Source organism: Symphodus melops, assembly GCF_947650265.1.
Source record: "Symphodus melops genome assembly, chromosome: 7".
NCBI lineage: Eukaryota > Metazoa > Chordata > Actinopteri > Labriformes > Labridae > Symphodus > Symphodus melops.
The window spans coordinates 4,941,920-4,969,274 of record NC_136697.1 but is presented as its reverse complement, the minus strand read 5'-3'; the positions used below and the strand labels follow the sequence as shown (position 1 = coordinate 4,969,274).

Sequence of the window (27,355 nt, the reverse complement as noted above, 5' to 3'; positions counted from 1 at the left end):
ATTAAGCTCCCTCTACATAAAAAAGCTCAGAAGTCACCATATCTCATTAAATCGATCACCTGTATGATTGTTGTGTTGTCTCTTTTCTAATGTTTTGCCCTTTTGATTTATTTGTTTCCGTTTTTTTGTTTGATTGATTATTAATTTTTCCTCCTGTTGTTCTTTATGTCTGCAAAAGTTGTAAATTAGATTTTAAAAGATCAGAATCCTCTGTTTTCAAGAGTGTGTAGTGTGTGAGTGCTTTTTACAATGAGGTTTATAATCCAGACTAAATGTAAGGGGCTGATTGATTTTTCAGGTCTTCATCATGTCTGAGCTGCTTCAGTGAAGTGTGTCAGTCTCTGCAGAAACTTCCAGCTGCAGCAGTCAGTTCAGCTTCTGTTCAGTCTGACTGAGGGAGGTTTTTGTACGACGCTTTTTCACTGTGTGAACACCCACTGACTGTTGATGTAATGTTCACTCTGACAGTAGTAAACTGCTGCATCTTCAGTCTGGACTCCACTGATGGTCAGAGTGAAGGCAGAGTGTGATCCACTGCCTGAAAAACGACCTGGAATCCCTGATGCTCGAGAGCTGGCAGTGTATATAAGCAGTTTAGGAGTTCCTCCATCTTTCTGTTGGTACCAGGCTAAGTAGTTATTACCATAAACATCCTGACTGATCCTACATGAGATGGACAGAGCTCACTGCTGCAGGCTGAGTCACTGTGACCTGTCCTCTGGACTCTGAGGATACAGAGACAAAAACAGAAAGCAGCGTCAGGGTTTAGTGGGCTTCATTTCAGAGGGACGGATGTTCATAGAGGAGAGGAGTTTGATTCTCTGGACGATACCTGTGAAGCAGCAGCAGAGGAGGAGAGTCCAGATGAGGACGCAGATCAAAGTCATGTTTTTGATGAGGAGAAGGAGGATTTCTGTTGTGATGAAGGACCGCTGTCAGTCATCCAGTGTTCAAGTGTCAGGACTATAAACTCTCCCAGAGCACTGGAGCATGGTGCTGCTGATGCAAAGTGGCTCTCTATGGAAATGTTCTGAGAAAATGGATGATTCTGAGTTGATCATTTCAAAATGTGCTGAAAACTAATTTGAATATGAGAAGTTTTTAGATCATTAGAAACCAACTGGAGAGCATCATCAGCATACAAGGTCATTGTGAGGTTTTATTGAGATTCTTCCACCTGCTGTTTAGACATCCTGCCAGTTTGTTTTCCATTTCTTTGAAGGCTGTGCTGAAGGTTTGTCTGCAGGTTTAAAGGCGCTCTCTGTGTGTTTCAGCATAGTAACATCATTTGAGTTCAGTTGAAGCTTTGAAGAGTTTCTTAGCTATAAGTGAAGAACAGCTTTTAGTCTAAATACATGAGGATTGAACATTGCTTTTTATCTTTTATATGGTTCCATGTCATGCTTGGCACTTCATTCAATAATGTAACTTCAGAAGTTTAAGATAATATATATTTTAGGGACATGCAGGGGTTAATATGGATCAACTCTGATGATAAACAGGCCCAGTGTGTGTTATATGTCCAAAATATTATTATACTAATCTTCTACAATCTCTCAGTCCATGTTCACGTGTGGTGGAGATTAAGTGTGAGCCAGTAAAGATGGATGTAAATATTAATGTCTCTAAAGGTTTAATGACTTCAGAAACTCCTTCTTTATTTTCTCATTTCAATTAGATGTTTTTCTTTGTAGTCAAAATGTGCTCAGATATATGAACTATACTGGAATAATACTGGAACGATGCAGCTTATCAGAGAGATGAAGAAATGATCAGAACCTGAATGTTTCAGTACCAGCATTATGAGCTCAACATATGAAACTACTGATGTCTCTTTGATGAACAAAGGCCACTCACAATCATGTCATGTGTTTAGTTTAGCTAAAGATGACACATTATGCTCTGAATGTGAAGAACAGGAACATGATGTTTGAATACCTCCAAAAATAGTCTGTAAAAAAGTTTGAATCTATCTGAAGTGTTGTTAACATTTGAGTCTCTTTATGAACCTGTTCACTTTGCACTTTATCTACAGTGAATGTAGTTTGTTCAGATTCATATTCTTAATGCTCTTTTCAATCAAACTTATCAATAAACACAGTTATACTATAAACTGTTCTCTGTTTGATGGACCTAGTTAGCAGACAAAGTTGTAAAGTGTGTCTGTTACTCTGCAGCTGTTCAGTCAGATCAGTTCCTCTTCAGCTGACGGAGGTTTTTGTACGACGTTGTATCACTCTGTGAACGGACGGCTGTAATCCTGCTGACAATAATAATCTCCTGAATCTTCAGTCTGGACTCCACTAACAGTCAGAGTGAAGTCAGTTCCAGACTGACTCCCACTGAAACGAGATGAAACTCCAGACCAACGGGTTGTAGCATCATAAATCAGGAGTTTAGGAGCTTCCCCAGGTTTCTGAAGATACCAGTTTACGTCATCGCTCACTTGTGAACTTGCACTACATCTGATAGAGACAGTCTGTCCGAGAACAGCAGACAGAGATCCAGGAGTCTGAGTCAGGATGATGTCTCCTAAAGAACCTGAAATATATGAAGAACAGGAGAAGGATTATTGAGAGAAATCCAGCTCAGAGAGAGATGATCAACATCCAAACAGAAGAGTCTCATTCTGTAAACTGTGCAGCAGAACATGACTTTAATGAACCTGGTTACACCATGAGGAGAAGTTTTCAGATAAGAGTCTCACCCTGAACAAGGAGCCCCAGGGTGACCATCAGTAGAATCAGTGACATCATGGTTGTGATGCAGGTGTGTCAGAGTCCCTGAAAGGTGTGGACAGACACTGATCAACACTGGTCTCTTAACGTCTGAGAGCAGAGAGGCTGAACACTTATATGCAAACACACGGAGTCAATGAGCTGTAGCTGTACTCAACTGATCACAGCGTTTCTCCCTGACAGATTTAAGACCAGTTCAACATTTAAATTCTTCACAGGATGTAGAAGAATGGAAAAAAATAAGTTTAACAACACAATCCTGTGTGTGGATTTGTTTTCATTTACAAATGGAAATAAATGTGTAAACTTTGTATTTGGAAATAAATCTTTTGAAGCAGGACATTTATTGTGATTGAAACATTTAAACACACTGCAGATATTTAGGGTATCTCTTATTCCTTCAAGTAACGGCCATCTTCTTTATTTTAAGACTTAATATGAGTTTGTTGAAATGTCAAATCCACATTGTGTAAGTGAGTATTTTTAAAATGAAAGGAATGGTTTAATAAGTGGTGAAATGATGGACTCAAAGAATTGGAGATCTGTAAAGTATAACTGTATGTCATCAGCGTACACGATGATTTGGTGGTCGTGTGTCTCTGAGAAGATGCTTCTGTATTTTCTTCTGTCTTCACATCTTTTAGAGTTTTGACATATTTCTGACATATCATTTATAAAGAACATGATTTAATGATTTCCTTTATTTACAGATTTAATTTAGAATATTGTGACTCCATTTGGACTTTTTTTCACTAACAAAGGATCCAGAAGGTTGTCGAATGACTCCTGACCTGTTTCATGAAAATTATACTCTTTTCAATGATCATGACATTTATGGTCACTGGAAAGTAAAGGTGACTGTAACTGTGAGGTTTGGACTTTGACATTTAAGGGGTTGCTTCAAATTTACATTTATGGGAACGTGTGTGTGTGTGTGTGTGTGTGTGTGTGTGTGTGTGTGTGTGTGTGTGTGTGTGTGTGTGTGTGTGTGTGTGTGTGTGTGTGTGTACTCAGTGAAGTGTGTCAGTCTCTGCAGAAACTTCCAGCTGCAGCAGTCAGTTCAGTTTCTGTTCAGTCTGACTGAGGGAGGTTTTTGTACGACGCTTTTTCGCTGTGTGAACACCCACTGACTGTTGATGCTATGTAAACTCTGACAGTAGTAATCTGCTGCATCTTCAGTCTGGACTCCACTGATGGTCAGAGTGAAGGCAGAGTTTGATCCACTGCCTGAAAAACGACCTGGAATCCCTGATGCTCGAGTGCTAGCGAAGTAAATGAGGACTTTAGGAGTTCCTCCATCTTTTTGTTGGTACCAGGCTAAACGGTGGCCGTGGCTATCGACAAAAACATTCTGACTGATCCTACATGAGATGGAGACGGAGGCTCCCAGAGCAGAGCTCACTGCTGCAGGCTGAGTCACTGTGACCTGTCCTCTGGACTCTGAGGATACAGAGACAAAAACAGAAAGCAGCGTCAGGGTTTAGTGGGCTTCATTTCAGAGGGACGGATGTTCATAGAGGAGAGGAGTTTGATTCTCTGGACGATACCTGTGAAGCAGCAGCAGAGGAGGAGAGTCCAGATGAGGACGCAGATCAAAGTCATGTTTTTGATGAGGAGAAGGAGGATTTCTGTTGTGATGAAGGACCGCTGTCAGTCATCCAGTGTTCAAGTGTCAGGACTATAAACTCTCCCAGAGCACTGGAGCATGGTGCTGGTGATGCAAAGTGGCTCTCTATGGAAATGTTCTGAGAAAATGGATGATTCTGAGTTCTTCGTTTCAAAATGTGCTGAAAACTAATTTGAATATGAGAAGTTTTTAGATCATTAGAAACCAACAGCAGAGCATCATCAGCATACAAGGTCATTGTGAGGTTTTATTGAGATTCTTCCACCTGCTGTTTAGACATCCTGCCAGTTTGTTTTCCATTTCTTTGAAGGCTGTGCTGAAGGTTTGTCTGCAGGTTTAAAGGCACTCTCTGTGTCTTTTGGCATAGGAACATCATTTGAGTTCAGTTGAAGCTTTGAAGAGTTTCTTAGCTATAAGTGAAGAACAGCTTTCAGTCTAAATACATGAGGATTGAACATTGCTTTTTATCTTTTATATGGTTCCATGTCATGCTTGGCACTTCATTCAATAATGTAACTTTAGAAGTTTTGGATTATATAATTTTTAGGGATATGCAGGGGTTAGTATGGATCAACTCTGATGGTAAACAGGCCCAGTGTGTGTTGTATATCCAAAATATTATTATAATAATTTTCTACAATCTCTCAGTCCATGTTCACGTGTGGTGGAGGTTAGGTGTGAGCCAGTAAAGATGGATGTAAATATTAATGTGTCTCTAAAGTTTCGACTTCAGAAACTCCTTCTTTATTTTCTCATTTTAATTAGATGTTTATCTGTGTAGTCAAAATATCCTCAGATATATGAACTATACTGGAATAATACTGGAACGATGCAGCTTATCAGAGATATGAAGAAATGATCAGAACCTGAATGTTTCAGTACCAGCATTATGAGCTCAACATATGAAACTACTGATGTTTCTATGATGAACATAGGCCACTCACAATCATGTCATGTGTTTAGTTTAGTTAAAGACGACACATGATGCTCTGAATGTGAAGAACAGGAACATGATGTTTGAATACCTCCAAAAATGATCTGTAAAAAAGTGTGAATCTATCTGAAGTGTTGTTAACATTTGAGTTTCTTTATAAATGTGTTCACTTTGCACTTTATCTACAGTCAATGTAGTTTGTTCAGATTCATATTCTTAATGCTCTTTTCAATCAAACTGATCAATAAACACAGTTATACTATAAACTGTTCTCTGTTTGATGGACCTAGTTAGCAGACAAAGTTGTAAAGTGTGTCTGTTACTCTGCAGCTGTTCAGTCAGATCAGTTCCTCTTCAGCTGACAGAGGTTTTTTGACAGAGCAGCATCAGGGTTTAATGGGCTTCAGTTCAGAGGGACGGATGTTCACAGAGGAGAGGAGTTTGATTCTCTGGACTTTACCTGTGAAGCAGCAGCAGAGGAGGAGAGTCCAGATGAGGACGCAGATAAAAGTCATGTTTTTGATGAGGAGGAGGAGGAGGATTTCTGTTGTGATGAAGGACAGCTGTCAGTCATCCAGTGTTCAAGTGTCAGGAGTATAAACTCTCCCAGAGCACTGGAGCATGGTGCTGCTGATGCAAAGTGGCTCTCTATGGAAATGTTCTGAGAAAATGGATGATTCTGAGTTGATCATTTAAAAATGTGCGACGGACTGCTTCAGCACGGGCGGACAAAACTGCTCTGCTTAGGGTATTGAGTTGTGTTAATATTATTATTATTATTGTTATCATTATTATTATTATTATTATTACATTGATTGAATGATTGACATGGGATGACCCGTGGGGCGGGGGAGGGTGACAACTAATGAAATAAATAAATAAACACTGCAAGATATCCACCTGGGTCAAAATGACCCAGAGGACATTGCAAGGGTTAAAAGGCTGTATACAGCGAAGAAAATCAGCCGATTGACATTCGAAAGTAGCAAAAATGCATTTCTTCATCCAGGTTCCTCAGTGGGATAACGAGTGTGTTATCCCACTGTTTTCAGCCTCGTTTGATGTAGTTTTCGGGCAGACCACCTCCGCAAATGTCTCCTTCATTGTGATAGAACAATAGGCTTCTTTCTGCTTTTAATGTGTTCAAGGTTCAAGTTCAAGGTTCAAGGTTCAAGGTTCACTGCAATGAAGTGTTGTTGAATAAATCTGATAAGGTCCCATCACCCGGTCCAAAGGAATGGTTTGATATCCACAGTATGAATGATTTTTACTTACGTTAATATCTCACCAGTTACTTTATCATGTTTTATTCTAGGTGTGTGTGTGTTAATAAAATTGTCTGACTTTTCAGTACATAAAGGTGTTTGTGTAAAGAGGGCTTGCAGGAGTGATTTCACATTCCAACATGTGTTTGATGTAGCCCTTCACTGCCAAACACTCACCAAATCAAACATAGGTTTAGTTTAAAGCCCGAAACAGTTAATCACTCACCCACTTTTATATAGGTTGAGTGAGCCTTGATTCTTAATCACCTAAATTGTCTTCTCCTTAAAAATATTTGGTTACTAGACTAGATGTTAGGTTGTGATAACAAAGGAAGTGTCTTCCCCTACAAAAGGTGAAAGGATTCGGGAGTATGATGCACCAATGAGAGAACTACGCATCAGGAGACGCATTTGGAAAGCTGCCCCAATTGGAAGAAGGAAACCACACATTCTCGAATGCATTATTTGGTTAGATGTTCTCTGTCTAGTGTAGTCTAGAGGAGTCAGATTTCTATTAACAACATTTAGAAAAATGATTAAATAGCAAACTTTTATCCTTCAGTTGCCACTGCCCCCTAGTGGCTTGGCAATGAATGACAGATCAACGCGTTCCCTTGACGCAGAACTATAAATGCACAACGATGGCGTTGGGTCTACGTCGTAGGCACGCCATTGACACGACATAGAAGTATAAACTATGCTTAAGTTGTTGAAATATAACATTTTCAGGTAAAAATAAAATTATAGGCTACTTACTATACATGTACCAGATGCTCTGCAAAACAATGTTCTTGAGGGACGACAAAGCTGATATGTATGTTAGAATGTTGTGTTCCACAGCTATCCCAGTATATCAGAAGTCTGAGGAGCAAAAGTCTTGTATGAAATACCCTTTATGGTAATATTAGCTAGCTTTGTTAGCTGTAGTCATAAATGATAGATAGATAGATAGATAGATAGATAGATAGATAGATAGATAGATAGATAGATAGATAGATAGATAGATAGATAGATAGATAGATAGATAGATAGATAGATAGATAGATAGATAGATAGATAGATAGATAGATAGATAGATAGATAGATAATTACTTTATTGATCCCGAGGGAAATTCAAGGCATCCAGTAGCAGTATACAGACAGGCAGGACACAAGACATTGGTTACAATACAAGACATCGGTTACAATACACACCCGCTGTCCCCCTCCCCTCTCTATACAATAATCTCCCAAACAAGAAGAAAGAAACTGGTTACATGTGTATGTACAGAGGTCTTTGAGCTTATGCCCAAGGTGTGAGTACAGTCGTTGAACAGTCGTTAAACAGTCAATGCAGGAGTAGTGAGCAGTGATTTGCATTGAGTGTCCTTAACAAAGAGGTGAAACCAGGGGTGATTAGGGTGATTGCCATTTAAGTACCCAACTATTGAGGAGCAGATTAGCATTAAGTATTGAAGACAATAGAGTGAAACTTGACCTAGTTAGGGTGATCATGTCAACCATTACAGATGTAGCATAACAATACAGTAGGATGGAACCAGATGATTAGAGTGATTACCATTAAAGTGACCTGTGCTCAGTAAGGTGACTATCAATATGCATTAAAGTGTCCAACCGGAGGCTGACTCTGAGGTCAGCGGTGCAGATGAGGAGTGAGAAAAAAGTGAAAAAAGAGTCCAGGGTTCTTCTTCCCTGCCGTGACAGTGAAGTGTTGTACAGTCTTATCGCCAGGGGGACAAAAGAGTTCTTGAGTCTGTCCGTGGAGCACGACTGTGACAGCAGTCTGTCACTGAACATGCTCCTCTGGCCGGTGAAGGTGCTGTGCAGAGGGTGTTGTATGTTGTCCATGATGGAGAGCATTTTGTCCAGAGACCTCCTCTCTACCACTGTCACCAGTGAGTCCAGCTCTGTACCCACCACAGAGCCGGCCCTCCTCACCAGTCTGTCCAGGCGTGCTGCGGCCCTCTTCTTGCAGCTTCCTCCCCAGCACACCACTGCGTAGAAGAGGACGCTGGACACCACAGACTGGTAGAACATCTGCAGCAGCTTTTTGCAGATGTTGAAGGACCCAGCCTTCTCAGGAAGTACAGATGACTCTGTCCCTTCCTGCAGGTAGTGTCCATGTTAGGCGACCAGTCCAGCTTGTCATCCAGCTGCAGCCCCAGATACCCGTAGGTCCTGACCACCTCCACGTCGACCCCCCCGATGGAAACAGGTTCTAGATGTGGTTTGTTCCTTCGGAAGTCCACCACCATCTCCTTGGTCTTGGAGGTGTTTAGCTGCAGATGGTTGTCACTGCACCACGTCACAAAGTCCTCGATCAGGCTCCTGTACTCCTCCTCCTGTCCATCCCTGACACAACCAACTATCGCAGTGTCGTCCGAGTATTTCTGCATGTGGCAGAGCTCAGAGTTATACTGGAAGTCAGAGGTGTACAGGGTGAACAGGACGGGGGAGAGCACAGTCCCCTGTGGTGCACCGGTGCTGCTGACCACAGTGTCTGATGTGCAGTCCTTCAGTCTGACGTACTGTGGTCTCTCTGTGAGGTAGTCCGTGATCCACCTCACCAGGTACGAGTCCACCCTCATCTCGGTCAGCTTGTCTCTCAGTAGGAGGGGACGGATGGTGTCGAAGGCGCTTGAGAAATCAAAGAACATGATTCTCATCACGCTGCTCCCTTTGTCCAGATGAGAGTAAGCCCTGTGTAGAAGATAGAGGATGGCATCGTCCACGCCCACCTTTGCCTGGTATGCAAACTGCAGGGGATCCTGTGCGTGTTGGACCTGGGGTCTGAGGTGTTAGAGCAGCAGCCGTTTGAAGGTCTTCATAACGTGGGATATCAGAGCGATTGGTCTGAAGTCGCCTGGCTCACTGGGGTTTTTCTTCTTGGGGACTGGGGTGAGGCACAAGGTCTTCCAGAGTACAGGAACCTTCCCGAGCCGCTGGCTCATGTTGAAGATGTGCTGAAGTGGCTCACCCAGCTCAGCAGAGCAGGCCTTTAGCATCCTGGGACACACCTTGTCCGGGCCGGCTGCCTTCCTGGGGCGGAGTCTCTTCAGCTCCCTTCTAACCTGGTCTCTGGTGATGGTGGGGGGGAGGGGGGATGGATTGTCACTGGAGGTTGTGTCTGTCCTGGTGGAGGTGTTGGGGGGAGTGAGAGGGGGGGAGGGGGTGTGTAGAGGGGTGCTGGGGGGACAGGCACTGGCTGCAGCAACGGGGTTGTCAAACCTGTTAAAAAACAAGTTGAGCTGGTTTGCTCTCTCAGGGTCCCCGTCTTCTGCGTTGTTATTTTCCTTCTTGCAGCCTGTGATGGTTTTCATGCCCTCCCAGACCTCCCTCATGTTGTTCAGCTGCAGCTTCTGCTCTACCTTCCTTCTGTACTCCTCCTTTGCCTCTCGGAGTCTGACCTTGAGTTCCCCCTGCACACGCTTCAGCTCCGCCTGGTCTCCCTCCTTGAATGCCCTTTTCTTCCTGTTAAGGATCTCCTTGACATCGCTGGTGATCCAGGGCTTGTTGTTCGGGAAGCAGCGCACAGTTTTAGTGGGAACCACAACATCCATACAGAAGTTCATGTAGTCAGTTGTGCAGTGTGTGACCCCCTCAATGTCATCTCCATGGGTCTCTTGCAGGGCACTCCAGTCAGTGGTCTCAAAACAGTCTCTGAGCGCCTCCTCTGCCTCAGGAGACCACTTTCTGAAGGTGCGAGTAGTTACCGGTTGTCTCTGGATCTTAGTCTTGTACTGTGGCCGGAGTAGGACCAGGTTGAGATCGGACTTACCCAGAGGTAAATGTATCAATATGTTGTTATATCATGTTTTCCGAGGTAAAATGAAGATAATGCATACTTTACATGAGTTAGATGCTCTGTAAAAAAATTTATTTAAGGAATGACATTTCTGATGTAGCAAGTCTGAGGTAGAGCCATTGGCTCAAAAAATGACTGTAATACGAGTGTGTGGATCACTCTCAGTACCTATCTAGTAGGTTGGCAATGTGTATGTCTTAAAGGTTTTAATGAATGATATACATTTTTTTGAAGAACAGCTGGAATATTTAACTTTTCATCACAAAGATATAGCAAGAAAAGTAAGTAAGTAGGTAAGTAGCGTTTATTTATAAAGCACCTTTCACAGATAAAGATCACAAAGTGCTTTACAACAATAAAAGCACTAAAAATAATGTCAGTAAGAATAACGTATAAGTGGTAATACAGATAAATCAGGCGAGTAACAGTAAAGAACAAGAACAACATAATCAAGCACACTAAATAAAATAAATAAAAATAGAATAGAGCAGCTACTGGTCAACTGAAAGCCTGCCTGAATAAAAGTGTTTTCAACTGTCTCTTAAAAAGGGAGTCGACCGATCTAAAATTTAGCGGAAGCACATTCCACAGCTTCGCAAGAACTTGAAAAGCATGGTCACCACGGGTTTTGTATTTTGATTGTGATTCAGCAAGAAGTTGAAGTTGGCCGGACCTAAGAGCTCTATTAGGGGCATACGGGTGGATAAGGTTGGCAATATACCTAGGAGTTTGATCATGCAACGCTTTAAAAATAAGCACCAATATTTTTTTTTTTTTTTTTATGAATATCTTTATTAACAATAAAGCATCATATTGCCATCGTAATCATGTTACATACATTTTACTTTTTCTCCCACACACAAGACAAACACATCTGCCCCCCAGCAACTTCCCACCCCATCAACACACCCCTGCAAACTTCTACACAAGGCACAGCACAGCCCCAAATTGGTTATCAACATGGTGGATCAGACACAGAATAAACATAGATACACAGTGAGTAGATCTATACAGACAACAACAACAAAGCCTCTCCTTATCTTTCAACCATCACTCCTTGGTTTAGGAAGCACTCTCCAGAATACATTACATATTCTTGGCCCCACATAATCAAAAAACGGTGTCCATATATGATGAAATATTGTAATTTTCCCTCTAGACCAATATGTCAAATACTCCATGGGAAGCAGGTCAAATATTACCTTGTGCCATTCTGAGAGGGTTGGTGGTTTTTGTGAAATCCATTTAAGTAATAAGCTTTTCCGTGCAGCATAAGTTAGCACAGTCATCAGTTTCTGGTTATGGGTGCCCTTGATTTGTGGATGTGGCATCCCTAACAGAAGGCATACTGGGTCCAGTCTCAAATCCTTGTTAAAAATCACATTCAACTTTGAAACAATTTTCCCCCAATAATCCTGTATATGCACACAAGACCACACAGTATGTATAAAGCTACCGATCTCCTTACTACACTTAGTACACATAGCTGACTTCTGAGGGTCCATTCTATTTCTAAGCTGAGGCGATATCTGAAGACGATGTAGCAGCCTAAATTGTAGTTCTTTTGCTCTGTTACATATTGATATGTTATTAGCATGATGCCATATACCTAATCCAGTGTCCTCATCAATTTCCACCCCAAGATCCTGAGCCCATGTTTGTAAAACCGAATCACTTACTTTAGTTGACTTATAAAGGGCCTTGTAGCAACGTCCTGTTACAAACCTATTGCTGCTTACTTTAGACAACAATTCCTCAATTGGCGACATTTCTAGGCTAAACTTAGACCCAGTATGATTGTGCAAAAAGCTTCTTACTTGTAGGAACCTAAAAAAATGTGTCTGAGGAAGTCTATATTTCAGTCTTAGTTGGCCAAAGGACATGATATTGCTCCCATCAAATAAATCCTTTAGGAGTTTTATACCCGCATTTTCCCACAAAGAAAACCCATCATCTGACATTCCTGGTGGAAAATCTATATTCTTCCGTATTGGAGTGATTGCTGACAGAACGCCTGTTCTTTTTTCCCACTTTCTAATTAAGTCCCAGACTTTCAATGTGCATTTAACAATAACATTGTCGCCTACAACCTCTAATGCTTTTTTATTCAAGACAAATGGGAGACTGGCTAGTGTTAATGGTTTGCCCATATTATAAGCTTCAATTTCTAACCAAACAGATTCTGAATCGTTTCTTATCCAGTCAACCAGATAACGAAACTGAGAAGCAAGTTGATATAGCCTGATGTTCGGGACTGCCATCCCACCCCGATCAACCGGTAATTGGAGTCTTGTAAACTTAAGTCGCGGTTTCTTACGGTTCCAGATAAAAGTCCTAAACCAGCTATTTATTGTTTTAATAGTGTTATTGTTCAGCAGGACCGGAATCATTTTGAATTGGTAGAGCAGCCTGGGCAATATATTCATCTTGATCAGAGCTACCCTACCCAGCATTGACAGTGGAAGAGAAACCCATCTCTCTAGGTCATCATGAATGCGTTTCAGGAGAGGTTGAAAATTGGCTTTATACAGATTTTGAAGTGTTGGCGTGATAAATATACCAAGATAAACAAAACCTTGCGTTGCCCATCGGAACGGGGATGCTGTAGAGGAGAGAGTATAATGCACTTGACCCAACGACATTGCCTCAGACTTACTGAAATTTATCTTATATCCAGAAAATTCACTAAATTGTTTGATGATACTCAAAGTTGAAGTGATAGATACTTCCGGCTGGGTGATAAATAACAAAACATCGTCCGCATATAATGAAATCCTATGTTGTTTGTGGTTAACACATATGCCATGAATATCCTGGTGGGTCCTGATAGCCTCGGCTAATGGCTCTATTGCAATCGCGAACAACAAAGGCGAGATGGGGCAGCCTTGCCTCGTGCCTCTTCCCAGAGAGAAATATGGAGAACATTTATTGTTTGTAATAACAGCCCCTAATGGTTCGTGGTAAAGCAGTTGTATCCAGTCAATAAAATATGTGCCTAGACCAAATTCTTTAAGGGTGAAAAACAAAAAATCCCATTCTATGCGGTCGAACGCTTTCTCTGCATCCAACGAAACCACTAGACCCTTAAGATTGTTAAGCACCAATATTTTAAAATGAATACATTAAGAGATCGGGATCCAGTGAAGAGACAATAGGACAAGGGTGATATGGGATCTACGATTTGTTTCTGTTAAAAGGCGAGCAGCTGCATTTTTCGATAGTCTGAAAGCGATTTTAAGAAGACTGACTTAGACAAATAAAAAGAGCATTACAATAATCTAAATGAGATGAGATAAAAGCATGTAAAATCATTCCTAGTTCCACCTTGGATACAATATATTTTAGCTATATTGCGCAAGTGGAAGAAACATGAGTGCGTTAGCTGGCTAACATGGTTGTCTAGTGATAGTGACAGGTCAAAAGACACACCAAGACTACGAAGCAAAGGTTTAACATGATCACTTAAAGCCCCAATGTGCTGCTTAAAGGGATACTTCACCCATTTGCATGAAGCTTTGTATCATTAGAAACATGGTAGTAGTGTTGAATGGTCATGAATCCATCCCTCATTTTACCCTGAGATGAGAAAAATACGTTTTTCTTTGCCTGGAAGTTTTCTTCATGTGATGCAATATGACGCTTTTTGCATCACATAAAGAAAACTTTCAAACAAAACAAAACACATTTTTCTCGTCTCAGGGCAAAATGAGGGTTGGATTCATGACCATTCAACACTACAACTAATGGCCTGCAAACAGTCATTAAAATCAGATCATTTGTAGCTCTCTTTAGGTTTGAATGAGTAATATAATTGTATGTCATCAGCATACAAAGGGGCTGTGTCAGAGAACTGGCCCAAAACAGACAATCTCCTGTGAGAGAGGTAGGATGAGAGGCATTCCATGGCCAATCCTGAGATACCCACCATATGCTCTAGCCTATTTAGAAGAATACCGTGGTCCACAGTGTCAAATGCGGAGCTGAGGTCAAGAAGTACCAACAACTGACTAATTAATCAAAGGTGAGGATAAAACAACCACACTGGGTCATTTTTTACCTAATCATGCATCAAACGGTTAATAAACTAAAGTTTAACTGGCACCATTGGATTCCTTGACCCTGAAAATGTGGGTATAGCAGTAAAAATCAACATTCCAGCTTATTCAGAAGCTGAGATTTTACAAATGAAAGTTTCACTGCAGCTGTTTTTTAAAATCCAATATGGCCGCCAGATAGACAGCTGAGCAAATGTAAACATTGATTTTCTGACTCCTTGTACCACAACCTTTCCAAAAATGTATAGTTAAGCAAATCCCCCCAAAAATCTAGTGAATATCGTGAACCTGCTGATGAGGACCATGTGGTCAGCTGCACCTTGGCCTGGTGCATTCAGGCCTACAAAGATCCTCTGCTTCCCGTCTTTGTGATCTCTCAGCTGGACCGATGCTTGCACATTATTTAGTTATTTTTTGTTAGTACAATTCAACATATCAAACCACATATTGCTATCACACACCCACACTGTCTGCTCATTTGTTTATTAACTTAGCTTTTTTATTATAACCTTTTTGGGAGGGGCAAAGTTCTGACTCCTTGCTTCTTTGGCCATGACTCACGACCCAAGTTATGACATCTGACTGGCAGCGATGGTTGTTGGGTCTTGGGGTGGATGTTTTGTCTCCTTGTGAGTGTAATAGACCACTCTGAAACACCAAGTATGAAAAGATTGTTTTAGTTTAATTACACTACTATTTGGTTTGTATAGAAAAAAAACCCAAGCACAAAGCGTCACGATTCTGCCTCACCAGACAGGAACATCAGTGACTTTATAGTGTAGTCCAACTCTTTGGATCTTACCTTCATTTGGTAACTTCCACAGCAGTACCCTGCAATACATGGTACGGCTTTTTTTGTGGGGTGGTTGTGACCACAGACTTGAAGCAGTGAGGAGGACACTACCGATCCCGATACTCCATGGTCATTGAGGCCACGCTGCAGTCCTCACACCACTAGCGGCTTCATCAGAAAAAGATTTACCTTAACATATCTTCTGGACAGTGCTGTTGGGATTGCATGCAATGTAAGCATTTTTACCCTTGCTGTTGAAATTTAATATTGTTATGACTTGCAATCTGAATACAATATGAGAGATTATGGCAAATAATTATCCACTTTTGACACCTATTCTGTTGTTAGGGTACGACGTTGACTAGCTCCACCTCTTCACAAGCTGTCGCCCCTGTTCCTTCCTGGTTCCTATCACTCCATGTAATCTGTTAGTTAAGAAGATAGGATACCATTTGAAGGGGAAAAAATACTACATTGTACAATTTCAATTTTAGCTTCAATTTAATAATATTAAGGACAAAAACTGCAATACCACTTTTTCATGAGAAAATATATTTTATTATCATACATTGAAAAACACGTCTGCATATCTGTTTGGTTCTTTGTGCCTGAAACCTGCTCCTCGTTTATTTAGACTCTGTATGTGAAATTTTTACATCACCAGAACTGATGAGCGTTGATGCATTTTGAATGGTTCACAACTTAAAATAAATCCTTCAACTACTCCCATTAGTAGATAAATATTTACAGAAAAACCTTCGAAATCCCAAATCATTCAAGATCTTAACTCCAATAATACTAACCACTTTCCATTTCATCAGATCAATGTGTTATCAGTTGTTTTTGCACCAAGACAAATTCCTTGTATATGTAAATGTACTTGTCATTCAAAAAACGATTCTGACTCTGAAGCATTTCAACTTTATTTAAAAATAGATATCAGATAAGAAAATACAACATAGTCCTGATAACTAATGAAACATTATAATTGCTGAGCCTTGTTAAAATCAACACACTTTATTACTTACGTAGAAATAAGCGGTACTGTTCACACAACTGGATAACAAAGTGTATAATGTTTGTATCGTGCATATGTGGCATCTGGCAACTGGGTCTAGCATCACTGATTCAACACATCATTGTGTATGTTACTGGTACTTTTAGATACGTTATTAATGCCAGATAGGAAATACTGTTTTTACACTCTGTTATTAAGACATGTTCCTCACACACATGAACTGTGGACATGCATCAGTAGAGAGATTTCAGCATAGGGCTGCTACACAGAGAGCGCACCAGAGCAGTTGGGGGTTCAATGCCCTCCTCAAGGCCACCTCTGTAGTACTCAAGAAGTGCCATGGCACCTTTTCAAATATAAACAAAGAGTGGCGTGACGCCATCATAGATTCATCTAATGACTGTCTTCTCTCCACGAAAGCAAAAAATAAATGTTATAATTCCATTTTTGTTTTCTTAATTTGGGCCGCAGCGTCCAAACTCCAGTGTTAAAGCCAGGTAATAGCTTCATGATCAGCTAAGCCAGTGTAAACACTATCTAACATAAGTTTGGCTACTGGGGTCTGGTAGTAAAGTGAACTATTCCCGAGATGTGCGCAGGTTTCAGACTAGGAACCAGCCTCTTAAGACATGCGCTGCTTCTATTCTCCTTTCCCTTTTCTAAACCTGCACTTTTCAGCGCAGACGCACACACACATACAGATCTGTTACCGTTCAGATGCTGCCGAGACATAGATCAGGTCAAGACAGAGTTTCACTTTGTTAATAATGATTACAGATTGCTAATTATTAATAATGTTAATATTTAAGTAGTATTTTTGACACTGATATTGTAATATTTGGTTGTTCTCTGATGTTAAAATGGTGTCCCTAGATTTATTAAACTCAGTTTAATATTATTGTGGATATATTCATAATTAATTCAAGTTAATTATTAATGTTCATTTGATGACCAAATTTTACTCTATAATACCCAACATAGTTGTTGATTTTGAATTAGCTTCTGTATTTGGTTGCCTTGTATGAGCTCCTGTGAACCCCAACATTATGGTGCCCCGTGTGAGGCCCTTAATAAACAAGCTTTGTTGCATTGTTTATATACAGGAATCTGAACTTCTGATCCTTACAGGGATTCTTCTCAAGAAAATTCTCTTTTCTTCAGGAGATTAAGTTTTTGTTGTTGTTTAAGCAAAGTTTGAGCTCCTGCAAACCTGTGATGACCAACTCTGCCCAGGTGAATGTATACATGCAGAGTCTACCTGACTTACCACACACAACAAGAATAAAGGCTATGTCCTGAATTAAAGGCTTATTTCATGTAACTCACTGAGTTCAGGGTTGTCTCTTTGTCTTTAAGAAATGTTGACGTGGAAGCATTATTTGTTGTTCCACAACCGGGCCATTTACCGCTGTGAGATCAGAAACACAATGTTAGCACACAGCCAACGCTGAAACCAACATTTACAACAGGACCCTTTTTCATTTACAGAATGCTTTTAAGGCCAGACTTAACAGAATAACGTCAAATTTTACTTACGGGATGGAGCTTGTTTGGCTGAAACAGAATGAATAGATTATTATTGATTTATTTTATTGAAGGTCACCTCAACAGACCTATTCACCAAATCTATAAATGTTTGAATATTTCCTCTTTGGTCTCTCACCATTTCTCTTCTTATGCAGACAGAATCCAGCCGCACAAACGATAGTGACAAGAAAAAGCACACCAGCGATGATGGCGATGGTCATGATGAGGGGATTCACTGTTGAACACAAACCAAACATAGTCACACAACCTGTGCGATGAAACAGCTTTAAGACACACTCATTAAAGACCATGTTTCTCAGTCTGTCAGTCAGCTTGTCCCATCTTCATCACTCTATCTTTGGAAATCCTCCCTCCATCACCTCTCATCCAGGTCTTACCGTAGTTGGTCTTGATCTCTCGTTTGTCCAGTTTGGTGACGATGACCTCCTCCACACCAGAGAGCTGAAACACACATTCATACCTCCCCCAGTCATCAGAGGGCAGTTCAAGGTCAACGCTCATCTGGTAGGAGCCGTCGTGATTGGGGAGGATCTCTCCGTGCTCCACTTCCTCATAAAGCTCCTCTCCATCTTTCCTCCAGAACATCACGGCTCTGCTGGGGTAGAAACCTGTAGCGTGGCAGGTGACCCGAGAGGACGGAGTCTTCTGGAGGAGAGACACTGTGGGGAGGTCTGGAGAACAAACAGGAAGGCACATTCTAGTTTCTTTATCAGGATTTACTGTTAAATGCTGTTAGCGCTCATATTTGAGGTCACTTTTTAAATGTACTGGGGGAAAAGGACCTTAAAATCCGGTGTGTCAACAATGAAAATCAACCTTCTTAAAGTCTAACTCAAAGAAAAGAGGGTCAGAGGGAAAGAAACAGAACAAGAGAGGGGAGGGGGTTTACATGGAGTGATGAAGACGAAGAGGAAGACGGAGAAACTTTGAGAACAAGCGATGAGCAGCAGAGAGAAAGAGATCAAACTTGACAATATCAACAAGAATAGAAGAAAAGCATTGTCAGAATTCAGCTCCATCAGGTCATTTGATCCTACTTGTTCTCATGAAAGTGCTCCGCCCAATGTCCACAAACTTCTGCAGCCAGTCAATGCACTCCTTGTTGAAGTAGTTCTGAAGACGATGTAGTCGAGCTTTGTCTTGATCCCACCTCTGTTTGGTGACGACAGCCTGTTGTTGTGGAGCAATATACGTCATTGTCTTCAAGTCCAGAACTAAGAAGTCTTCTCCATCATAACCAAATTGATCATGACCATTAATCTCTCCAGTCTCATCATCCCACTCACAGCTGTCCATATTCTGAAAAATGTGGACACCTGAAAGAGAGAGAGAGAGATAGTAAGGTTATAGTTTAAATCATTTTCCTAACATAAAGTCTAACATAAAGTTTTAGAAACACACACACAGAGTTGTAGTCCTGACTAGCAGACTCAGATTAAAGCGATCCTGGACTGAACGTGGACTCTCTGTGGATCAGTTAAACATTTCGCTCTTCCTGTGAGAAAACACACATTCGACTGTCCCGAGTTGTTCTCCAAATTATCTCTGAAGGAGAGTCTCAGTCCAGGATCAGGTCTGTAGACTCCTCCTGCTCGGCCCTCACAGAGTTCAGCAGTGTGTTAATACAGAGACCAGCAGGACCAGTAAGGAGACAGTCTGTGTGTCCTGATGTCCTATGTTTTATACCACATATTTAGAGCGTTTACCCATTATGATTATTATTGTTGATGTAACAGCTTTTTTAATCAATCACTAAAAGTTGGAATCCGTTAGATGTCAATAAAAAGTCAAACAAATCAATCACAACTTCAATCTTTAAATGACTTCTTTAGTCTGAGCAATACTCAGCAGAGAGTCCTTCAGTAACAGAGTTTATTATGACACAGACACACCATCATCACGTTCATCTTAATTCATCTTGTCTGAGTTGATCTAATATGATTTTAAATAATCTAAATGAATATAAACTAAATTCATTAAATAAGTATACGTGTGTGGTAACATCTGTTCAGTAAAACACAGAATCAAATAATAAACAATTATTTTTCAGTATAAATTGAATCATACATAAACCTCCAGTTTGGTTGAAGCACTGCTTTAAACTGTCAAGGTGGAATTTGAAGCGATGTTGTTGACCCTCAGCTCTCCTCGTCAGCCCCTTCCAGAACTGAGGATAATCTTCTTTGAATCTGTTCATCCAGTCCAGATTGGGTTCTGCTCTCTTGGTGTTACTGTCGTAGTATGCTATCTGAATATCATCAACCATCCCAACAATCACAAACTCTGGGAAATTTGCGACTTCAGAAGACGCTGTGTAGAAAAACCTCAAAGAGTGTATCACTGTGAAGACAAAATGATTTCATCCATTTCATTTGAAACTTTTTGCATCAATTGAACAAAAGTTATTATCTGTCCACCTGTGCTGCTGCTGGTTAACCTTGATTAGTATACACAGCTACAATGAACCAATCAGAGGACAGCCCCTGCTAACACCACCTTCATACTCTGGGCGCTGCTCCGAGCCTCTCGTCGTCTTTGTCTGTTTGTCACATGTTCTTTAAAGAACTAGTGGTCTGGTGTTTTCTGAGTTCATGTTGGACTGGATCAGGCTTTAGTTTAGTAAACACACACTAACTTTAGAAACACAGGGTTAGGGCTGCTGTTTATTTCCTGTTTGATTTGGTTAGTTTGTGTAGTTAGCTTTTATTGTTATTTCTTCTCCACTATTAGACTAAATACTGTATGTCAACATAGTAAACCAGTTGAGTAAATGTTGAGTAGTCAGAAGACTAGAAAATAAATATACAAGCTCAAGTGCATTTATCATTTATGTTGATCATTGCTCTGTTTTTAATCTGCTCTTTAGATAAATAAATAGCTGCTCAGAACAAAGAGATTTTCGATAAATCTATGAAGAAATAAATGTCTCCATTTGATAGTTGTTGAGGCTTGTTGTGGATGTTTTTGTTACTTTTACAAATTAAAACTATTTCTTTTTTTATTCAGACTCTTTTTGTTTTTTGCAGAAACCACATACTATAATGTGGTGGCAAAGCGCATGTCCAACTACCTTCTGGCAAACAATTACATTGACACCAGTTGTCAGAAGGCAGGTGTCCCAGGTTTCCCTGGCTGTGTGGAGCACTCGGCTATGATCTGGAAGCAAATCCAGACAGCCAAGCGCAACAAAGCAGATCTACACGTAGTTTGGTTGGATCTGGCAAATGCCCATGGGTCGGTTCCCCACCAAGTTATCAGCTTCGCACTCAACTTTTTGCATATTCCAACCTGCATCCAGAGCCTTGTAGTGAACTATTTCAATAACTTTCAAGTCTGCTACACAACTCAAGAGGTCTCAACTGGTTAGCACCAGCTAGAGAAGGGGATAGCAATGGGTTGCTCGATTTCTCCAATCCTTTTCACAATAGCCTTTGAGATCATCCTGATAGGTGGAAGACAGATGGTCCGAGGAATCCGATCCCAAACAGGTCAGCAACTCCCGGCCCTACGGAACTACATGGATGACGTCACCACCCTCCTCCAGACAGCAGCGTGAACCTCCAGACTCTTGAAAAGACTCGGGGAGCTTCTAACATGGGCCCGGATGAAAATAAAGCCTACCAAGTCACGTAGTCTCTCAGGGAAATTCAAGGTCTGGTGTTACCAGTTCTCACCCTATTCCATCGTTTGATGTGGCCCCTGAAATTGTGTGGTATCACCTCCACAACTGTCCTCAAGATGGATTCAAAAGCCAACAATTACATCCGTAAGTGACTGGGCCTTCCCAGATGTCTTTCCAACACCAACAAACAGGAGAAGGTGAGGCTTGTGTTTTAGCTGAGAGACTCACCTGATCCATCTGTCAGTAACACCAAGGCCCAAGTTCATACAGGACGTAAATGGAATGCTTGTCAGACAGTAGACTAGGCCATCATCTGACTAAAACACCAGGAGATGGTAGGACAAGTGCAGTCTGGCAGGGCTGGTTTTGGATGGGGTACAGAACCCACAGTGTGGTCCAAAGCCTCAAAGAAGGAAAGGAAAGACCTTTTGGTTTCAGAAGTGGTGAAGATGGAAGAGGAGAGCTATGTGACCAAGGCTGTGGGCCAACAGCAACAAGGGAGATGGACCAATTGGAAGGCCGTAGTCAACAGGGCCATTACATGGGCAGATATGTGGAGAATGCCCCAAGCGAGGCTGAATTTCCTCATCAGGGCCACATACGACACCCTTTCCAGTCCCTGGAATCTGCATGTGTGGTACAGGACAGAGGTGACCTGCAACCTCTGTGTCTCCCAGAACGCAAGCTTGCAGCACATTCTTTCTGGCTGTAATGTGGCTTTGACGCAGGGCCGATATGGATGGCGCCACAACTGAAGACAACGGAAGCAAATGGCGCCAGTTCAAGAACAGCAGAGCAGTCCATCCAGTTTGTCAAGCAAGGGGGAAAGCTGCAGAGCATCATCAAGAGCCCACAGTCCCTCCTGTCGGCCGGAAGCGAGTGGAGCATGAGGGCTGATCTGGACTGGCAGTTGAAGTTCCTGCACGTCTCTACATCCAGACATTGTGTTGTGGTCCACCTCCACCAAGACAGTCATCATGGTAGAGCTGACTGTTCCTTGGGAGGAGGGAATGGAGGCTGTCTTTGAGAGAAAGTGGGACAAATATTCAGAGCTGGCAAGTGAGTGCTCACAAGCAGGATGGAGAGCCTTCACATACCCAGTGGAAGTCGGGTGTAGAGGCTACACTGGAGCATCCACCCAGCGGCTACTAAAGTCCCTTGGGATCAAAGGCTCCAAGCTGAAGACTGCCCTCAAAGTCCTGGCAGAGGAGGTAGAACAAGGGAGCTACTGGTTGTGGCTCAGGAGAAATGATAAGATGTGGGGAAAACAAGGAGCTTAGACAGGGGGCAGTATGAAACCTTTCCTGCTGCTATATGCCATCACCCTGAGATGCTCTGGTATGTGGTCAGCCCACATCTGACTCAGGGAGATGGACGTCCCTGCCATGCATAGTCCCTTGGGACTCATTCCATAACCACAAAAGCAATAACACAGGGGACAGAGTGCGGGGTGAACAAGGATCTTTCAGCTGGCTGCAGCGGGTGGCAGGGAGACGTCTCTGTCACTACTCCACCACCCAGAGATGTTCCGGGACTAAAGGAGCGAAACATCTGTGAAGGGTGGCTCCCGGCTGATGACCCTGCAGCTGGCATCATGGCACCGTCGGAGGTGCGTCAGGCTGAAATGCCCAGCAAGTTCTATCACTTGTGCTTACATCTATCTTGTAGTACGTAAATGATTTGGTCAAAATGCAGTTTGCAATATGTAGTAAGCAAACAACTGAGAGATTTGCAGAATGCCAAAAACACCAGGATGTCATACTAATTTGGGAAAAATGTACAGTATGCATCAGAACAGTCTACCTTATCTACTGTTTCCCACAATGCAAAGTGCCAGATCAGAGATCGAAGAGCTGAAGCAAAAATGTTCAAACTCAGCCGTTATCTACTTCTGAATTCCAGGTCCGGAAACCAGTTTAACCGGTCAACACAAACTGTAAACTAACCAACGTCTGGCAGTCATACAACTACTTTTGAACGCAGTATACTGCATATTGATTTTGATAGTAGTATGTAGTAGAGGTGCACAGCAGGTAGATGCTTGATCCTACTTAGTTTGATTCATTGGAAGTTGTTTTGTTGTTCAGGGTCAATATCCAAGAAGATTATCGTACATCGAGGTTACAGTCAGGTAATATTAATAAAGGAAAAAACAGATAAAACAATAAAATAACATACATTACATAGAGGAAAGTACAAATGAAAGAAAGTAATGGGCCTACAGAATATCAATTCAAATAAACCAATAAAGATGTAATTAATAATTAATAATAATCTATTTAAATAGAGGGTAAAAGGACATTTGCAATCTTTTGTAATTTAAATGATTGATTTCAAAAGGCACTGTTATTCTAAATTAAAAATTGATTTAATTCATCTATGGTGGTTTGTTTTGATTTGGAGGCGCACATGGAGTGATGTTTTATGGTTATTTTTGGACAGCACTGTTAAAAAACATCAACAATAACAACATATATTAGAACATTAAAATGTAATTAAATACTCAATTTAAATGCTCTGTTAACCACTTTAAAGATTAAAAACTTATAACGACATGCAACATTTCTCTCTTTCCATGAAATCATCTTCAATGAATCTGAACTCACCTGCCGTCGTGTCGTGGAGGAAAAATCCCACAAGAGCCACAAACATCAAAGTCTTCATTGTAACCTGTGAACTCTTCAGCTTTAACCAATTCACATCCTTTATGTTTTTGAGAAAGTTATCTCTCCTTTGTGTGTTTCCAGCTCAGACTCTAAGGGTGAAATGACTTCAATCTCTGTAATAGGAATTCAGCCGGAGCATAAACGTCACCAGTAACCTGTTCAGACAGGTTGTTAGTGAAAGTGAAATCAGCTTGTGTTTTTGTCCATGGCAGAACATTGTGAGGACTTTATTTATTCATCATAGTAATGTTAAACCTCCAGCTGATCAGATTGTGTTGATATATGTTGTTGGTTAAAGTTTTAAGAACAAATAGGCATTAGTGATAGTTTAAAGGTCAGATACAGGGATAATATGGTCTGTAGAGATGAAGTCTTACTGTGCTTTTGTCCTGTTTGGCTGTTCTGTGATTTAATAGAAAAAGGCCTAATCCAGATATAAATATAATTTGATATAATTCTTAGTGAGAAAATTTTGTGAGTTGCTCTCCTGTCCTGCAGTAACTCAATGTGGTCTGTGATTATCACATATTTAAATACACGTGTGCACATTTATAATAATGTTATTCAATCAAATGAAGGAGAAAGTAACAATAATGAATTTTATTTAAAGGGGCCTTTAGAAACTCTCCAGGTCACCGTATAAAGCAAAGAGATAAAAACAAAAGATATAAAAGCAAAGTTACAATTGCATCAATAAAATTAACATTAAAAAGAGAAATTACAGGATGTAGTGGATTTATAAAACTGGGGAGAGAAGAAGGGAATGATTAGACATATTATGCCAGTTTAAAAAGATGTGTTTTGAGATGGGATTTAAAAATGCAGTGTCGATGTTACTGATGTGTGGTGGGTCGGAGTTCCAGAGGTGGGGGGCAGATCGACTGAAGGCCCTGGACCCCATGGTGGACAGGCGTGAAGGTGGTACAGTGAGTTGAAGGGAAGAAGAAGACCTGAGGGTGCGAGTGGATGTGTTGATGTGCAGGAGTTCAGAGAGGTACGGCGGGGCGAGGTGATGGATGGTCTTAAAGGTCAGGAAAAGAATTTTGAAGTTGATGCGAAATTTAACCGGGAGCCAATGAAGCTGTTGAAGGACCGGAGTGATGTGATTAACAGAGGGAGTTCTGGAGAGGATGAGAGCTGCAGAGTTCTGGACCAGTTGAAGTTTATGGATGGACTTGAGAGGGAGACCAATGAGAAGGGAGTTGCAGTAGTCAATGCGGGATGCGGGATTGAGAAGGATGGCGGTGCAGCTGGGAGTGAGGGATGGGCGGAGGTGATTAATGTTGCGTAGAAGAAAATGTGCAGACCGGGTGACATTATTGATGTGAGCTTAGAATTTTAATCTGCTGTCAAGGATGACACCCAGACTCTTAACCTGAGGGGAGGGAGAGACTGAGGAGTGATCAATGGGAAGTGAAAAGCTGTCAAGTTTTGAAGTCGTGGATTTTGTGCCGATGAGAAGAAGCTTGGTTGTTTAATTTAAGAAAAATTGGAGGAGAACCAGGATTTGATTTCTTGCAGGCGATCAGTCAGGGAAGTACGCGGGAGGGAGGAGCTGGGTTTCATCTGCATAGCAATGGAACTGGATTTTATACTTACGGAAGATATGTCAAGAGGAAGGAGGTAGATGATGAACAGAAGGCAACCCAGGACAGAACCCTGAGGTTCACCGGTAGTGACTGGAAATGGCTGGGATTTGAAGGTTTTAAGTTGAATGGCCTGAGTGCGCCCAGAGAGATAAGATGAAAACCAGTGCAAGGGTGTGTCAGTGATTCCAATGGAGGCAAGTCTGTCAAGGAGTGTGTTGTGAGAGATGGTGTCAAAGGCTGCGCTTTATATGTTTGTCGTAATAAAGATTTTAACCATTTATGACAGAAGCTTGTCATTTTCACTGCTGATGTGCTTTGCCTCTGGTCACTTCCTGTCAGCACCCTCTGGTCACTTCCTGTAAGCACCTCAGTATCTGATCAGACTCAAAGCTGTGATGTGTCAGTCACAAACAAAACAGCTCTAAGAGTCGGATCTTTGAAGTGGACAACAGGAGCTGGTTCCTCATTGGGAGCCAAATGGGAGCCGAGCCGATTAGTGTTTTTCTCGTCTTTTTTTCTGTTAAAGCCGCATATCATTGGTCAAGATGTGCGGTGGCGTCTGTGTCCACACTGAGCAGAGGGAGGGAAGGGGTTGTACATACAGCAAACCAACAGGAGAGAGAATTGATCAAACTAAGGCAGAATACAGATTATGCAAAACTAAAATATCGTATCGTGCTGGCTCAACAAACAACCTGCACAGGCACCTGAGAACTGTCCATCCATCAGTGCAACTGGAAGAAAAAAGACAAGAAAGTGAGCATGATGTTAATGAAGGGGCCAGTGTGTCTACTACAACTGTTGCTACAGCATCATACAGTACATCCCCACAGTCATCTAAAAGTACAACCCAGCGCTCAATGAGCCAATATTTGCAAAAGTCTATGACCCCAGCAAGACAGAATGCAATCGAGAACTAGCTAAAATGATAGCAAGTGATTTCCAACCATTTTTAGTTGTGGATGACAAAGGCTTCAGAAGGTTTATCCATGCTCTCAATCCAACATATGCAATTCTAAGTAGGAAAAATATCTCCCAAAAACTCATCCCAGGCCGATATGACAGAGAACGTGCTTCACTGCAAGAGAGGGTTTAAAAAGCCACTGCAATTTGTCTAACAACTGACAGGTGGACATCCCAAACCACCACATCCTACTTGTCAGTTACACGTCATTTTATTGAAAATTATAAAATGGTGTCCTGTCTGCTTCACTTTTTCAGCTATGTTACAGCCTCCAAAGTGCTGAGCCTGAGCACCAGACCAGAGTAACCACAGTGAAAGTGACAGAGTTCATGGCTGCTCTCTGTGCATCCATGGACGGAAAGTTCAACAGAATTGAATATAACACTATTCTGTCAGAAAGCACCATTCTTGACCCAAGATTCAAGAAACTGGCCTTTAATGATAACTGAGCGGTTCATGAAGCTCTTCAAAGAATCACGGCAGCAGCAGCAGCAAGATCCAGCCAGCAAACTCCACTGCCATAGTGCACAGAGGGAGAAGAGGAAGCCAAGCACGGACAAGAGGGGTCACAAGAATCTGCTGTTTGGAGGTTCTTTGAAGAACGAGCAAGTGGAGAGACTGTAAGAAGGAATACCTCAGTAGATTTGATTTTGGAAATGAGATCCTACCTCACCAGAGGAGTGTTGACCCACTGAGCTAGTGGGAGAGCAAGGCTGCAGTTTACCCACATC

General features: G+C 41.5%; 1 protein-coding gene across 1 annotated transcript; it reads right to left on the bottom strand.

Annotated features, from left to right (window-relative positions):
- Positions 1-17,637: 17,637 nt before the first annotated feature.
- Positions 17,638-24,208, bottom strand: LOC306827181 (major histocompatibility complex class I-related gene protein-like; the record flags this gene model as incomplete). Its single annotated transcript, XM_079348850.1, has 6 exons — positions 24,012-24,208; positions 19,857-20,123; positions 18,821-19,099; positions 18,161-18,454; positions 17,939-17,997; positions 17,638-17,643 (listed from the first exon to the last, which is right to left on the bottom strand). The coding sequence occupies exons 1-6, from the start codon at positions 24,067-24,069 to the stop codon at positions 17,638-17,640; spliced, it is 963 nt and encodes a 320-aa protein (XP_079204976.1). The 5' UTR covers positions 24,070-24,208.
- Between the last annotated feature and the right edge of the window lie 3,147 nt (positions 24,209-27,355).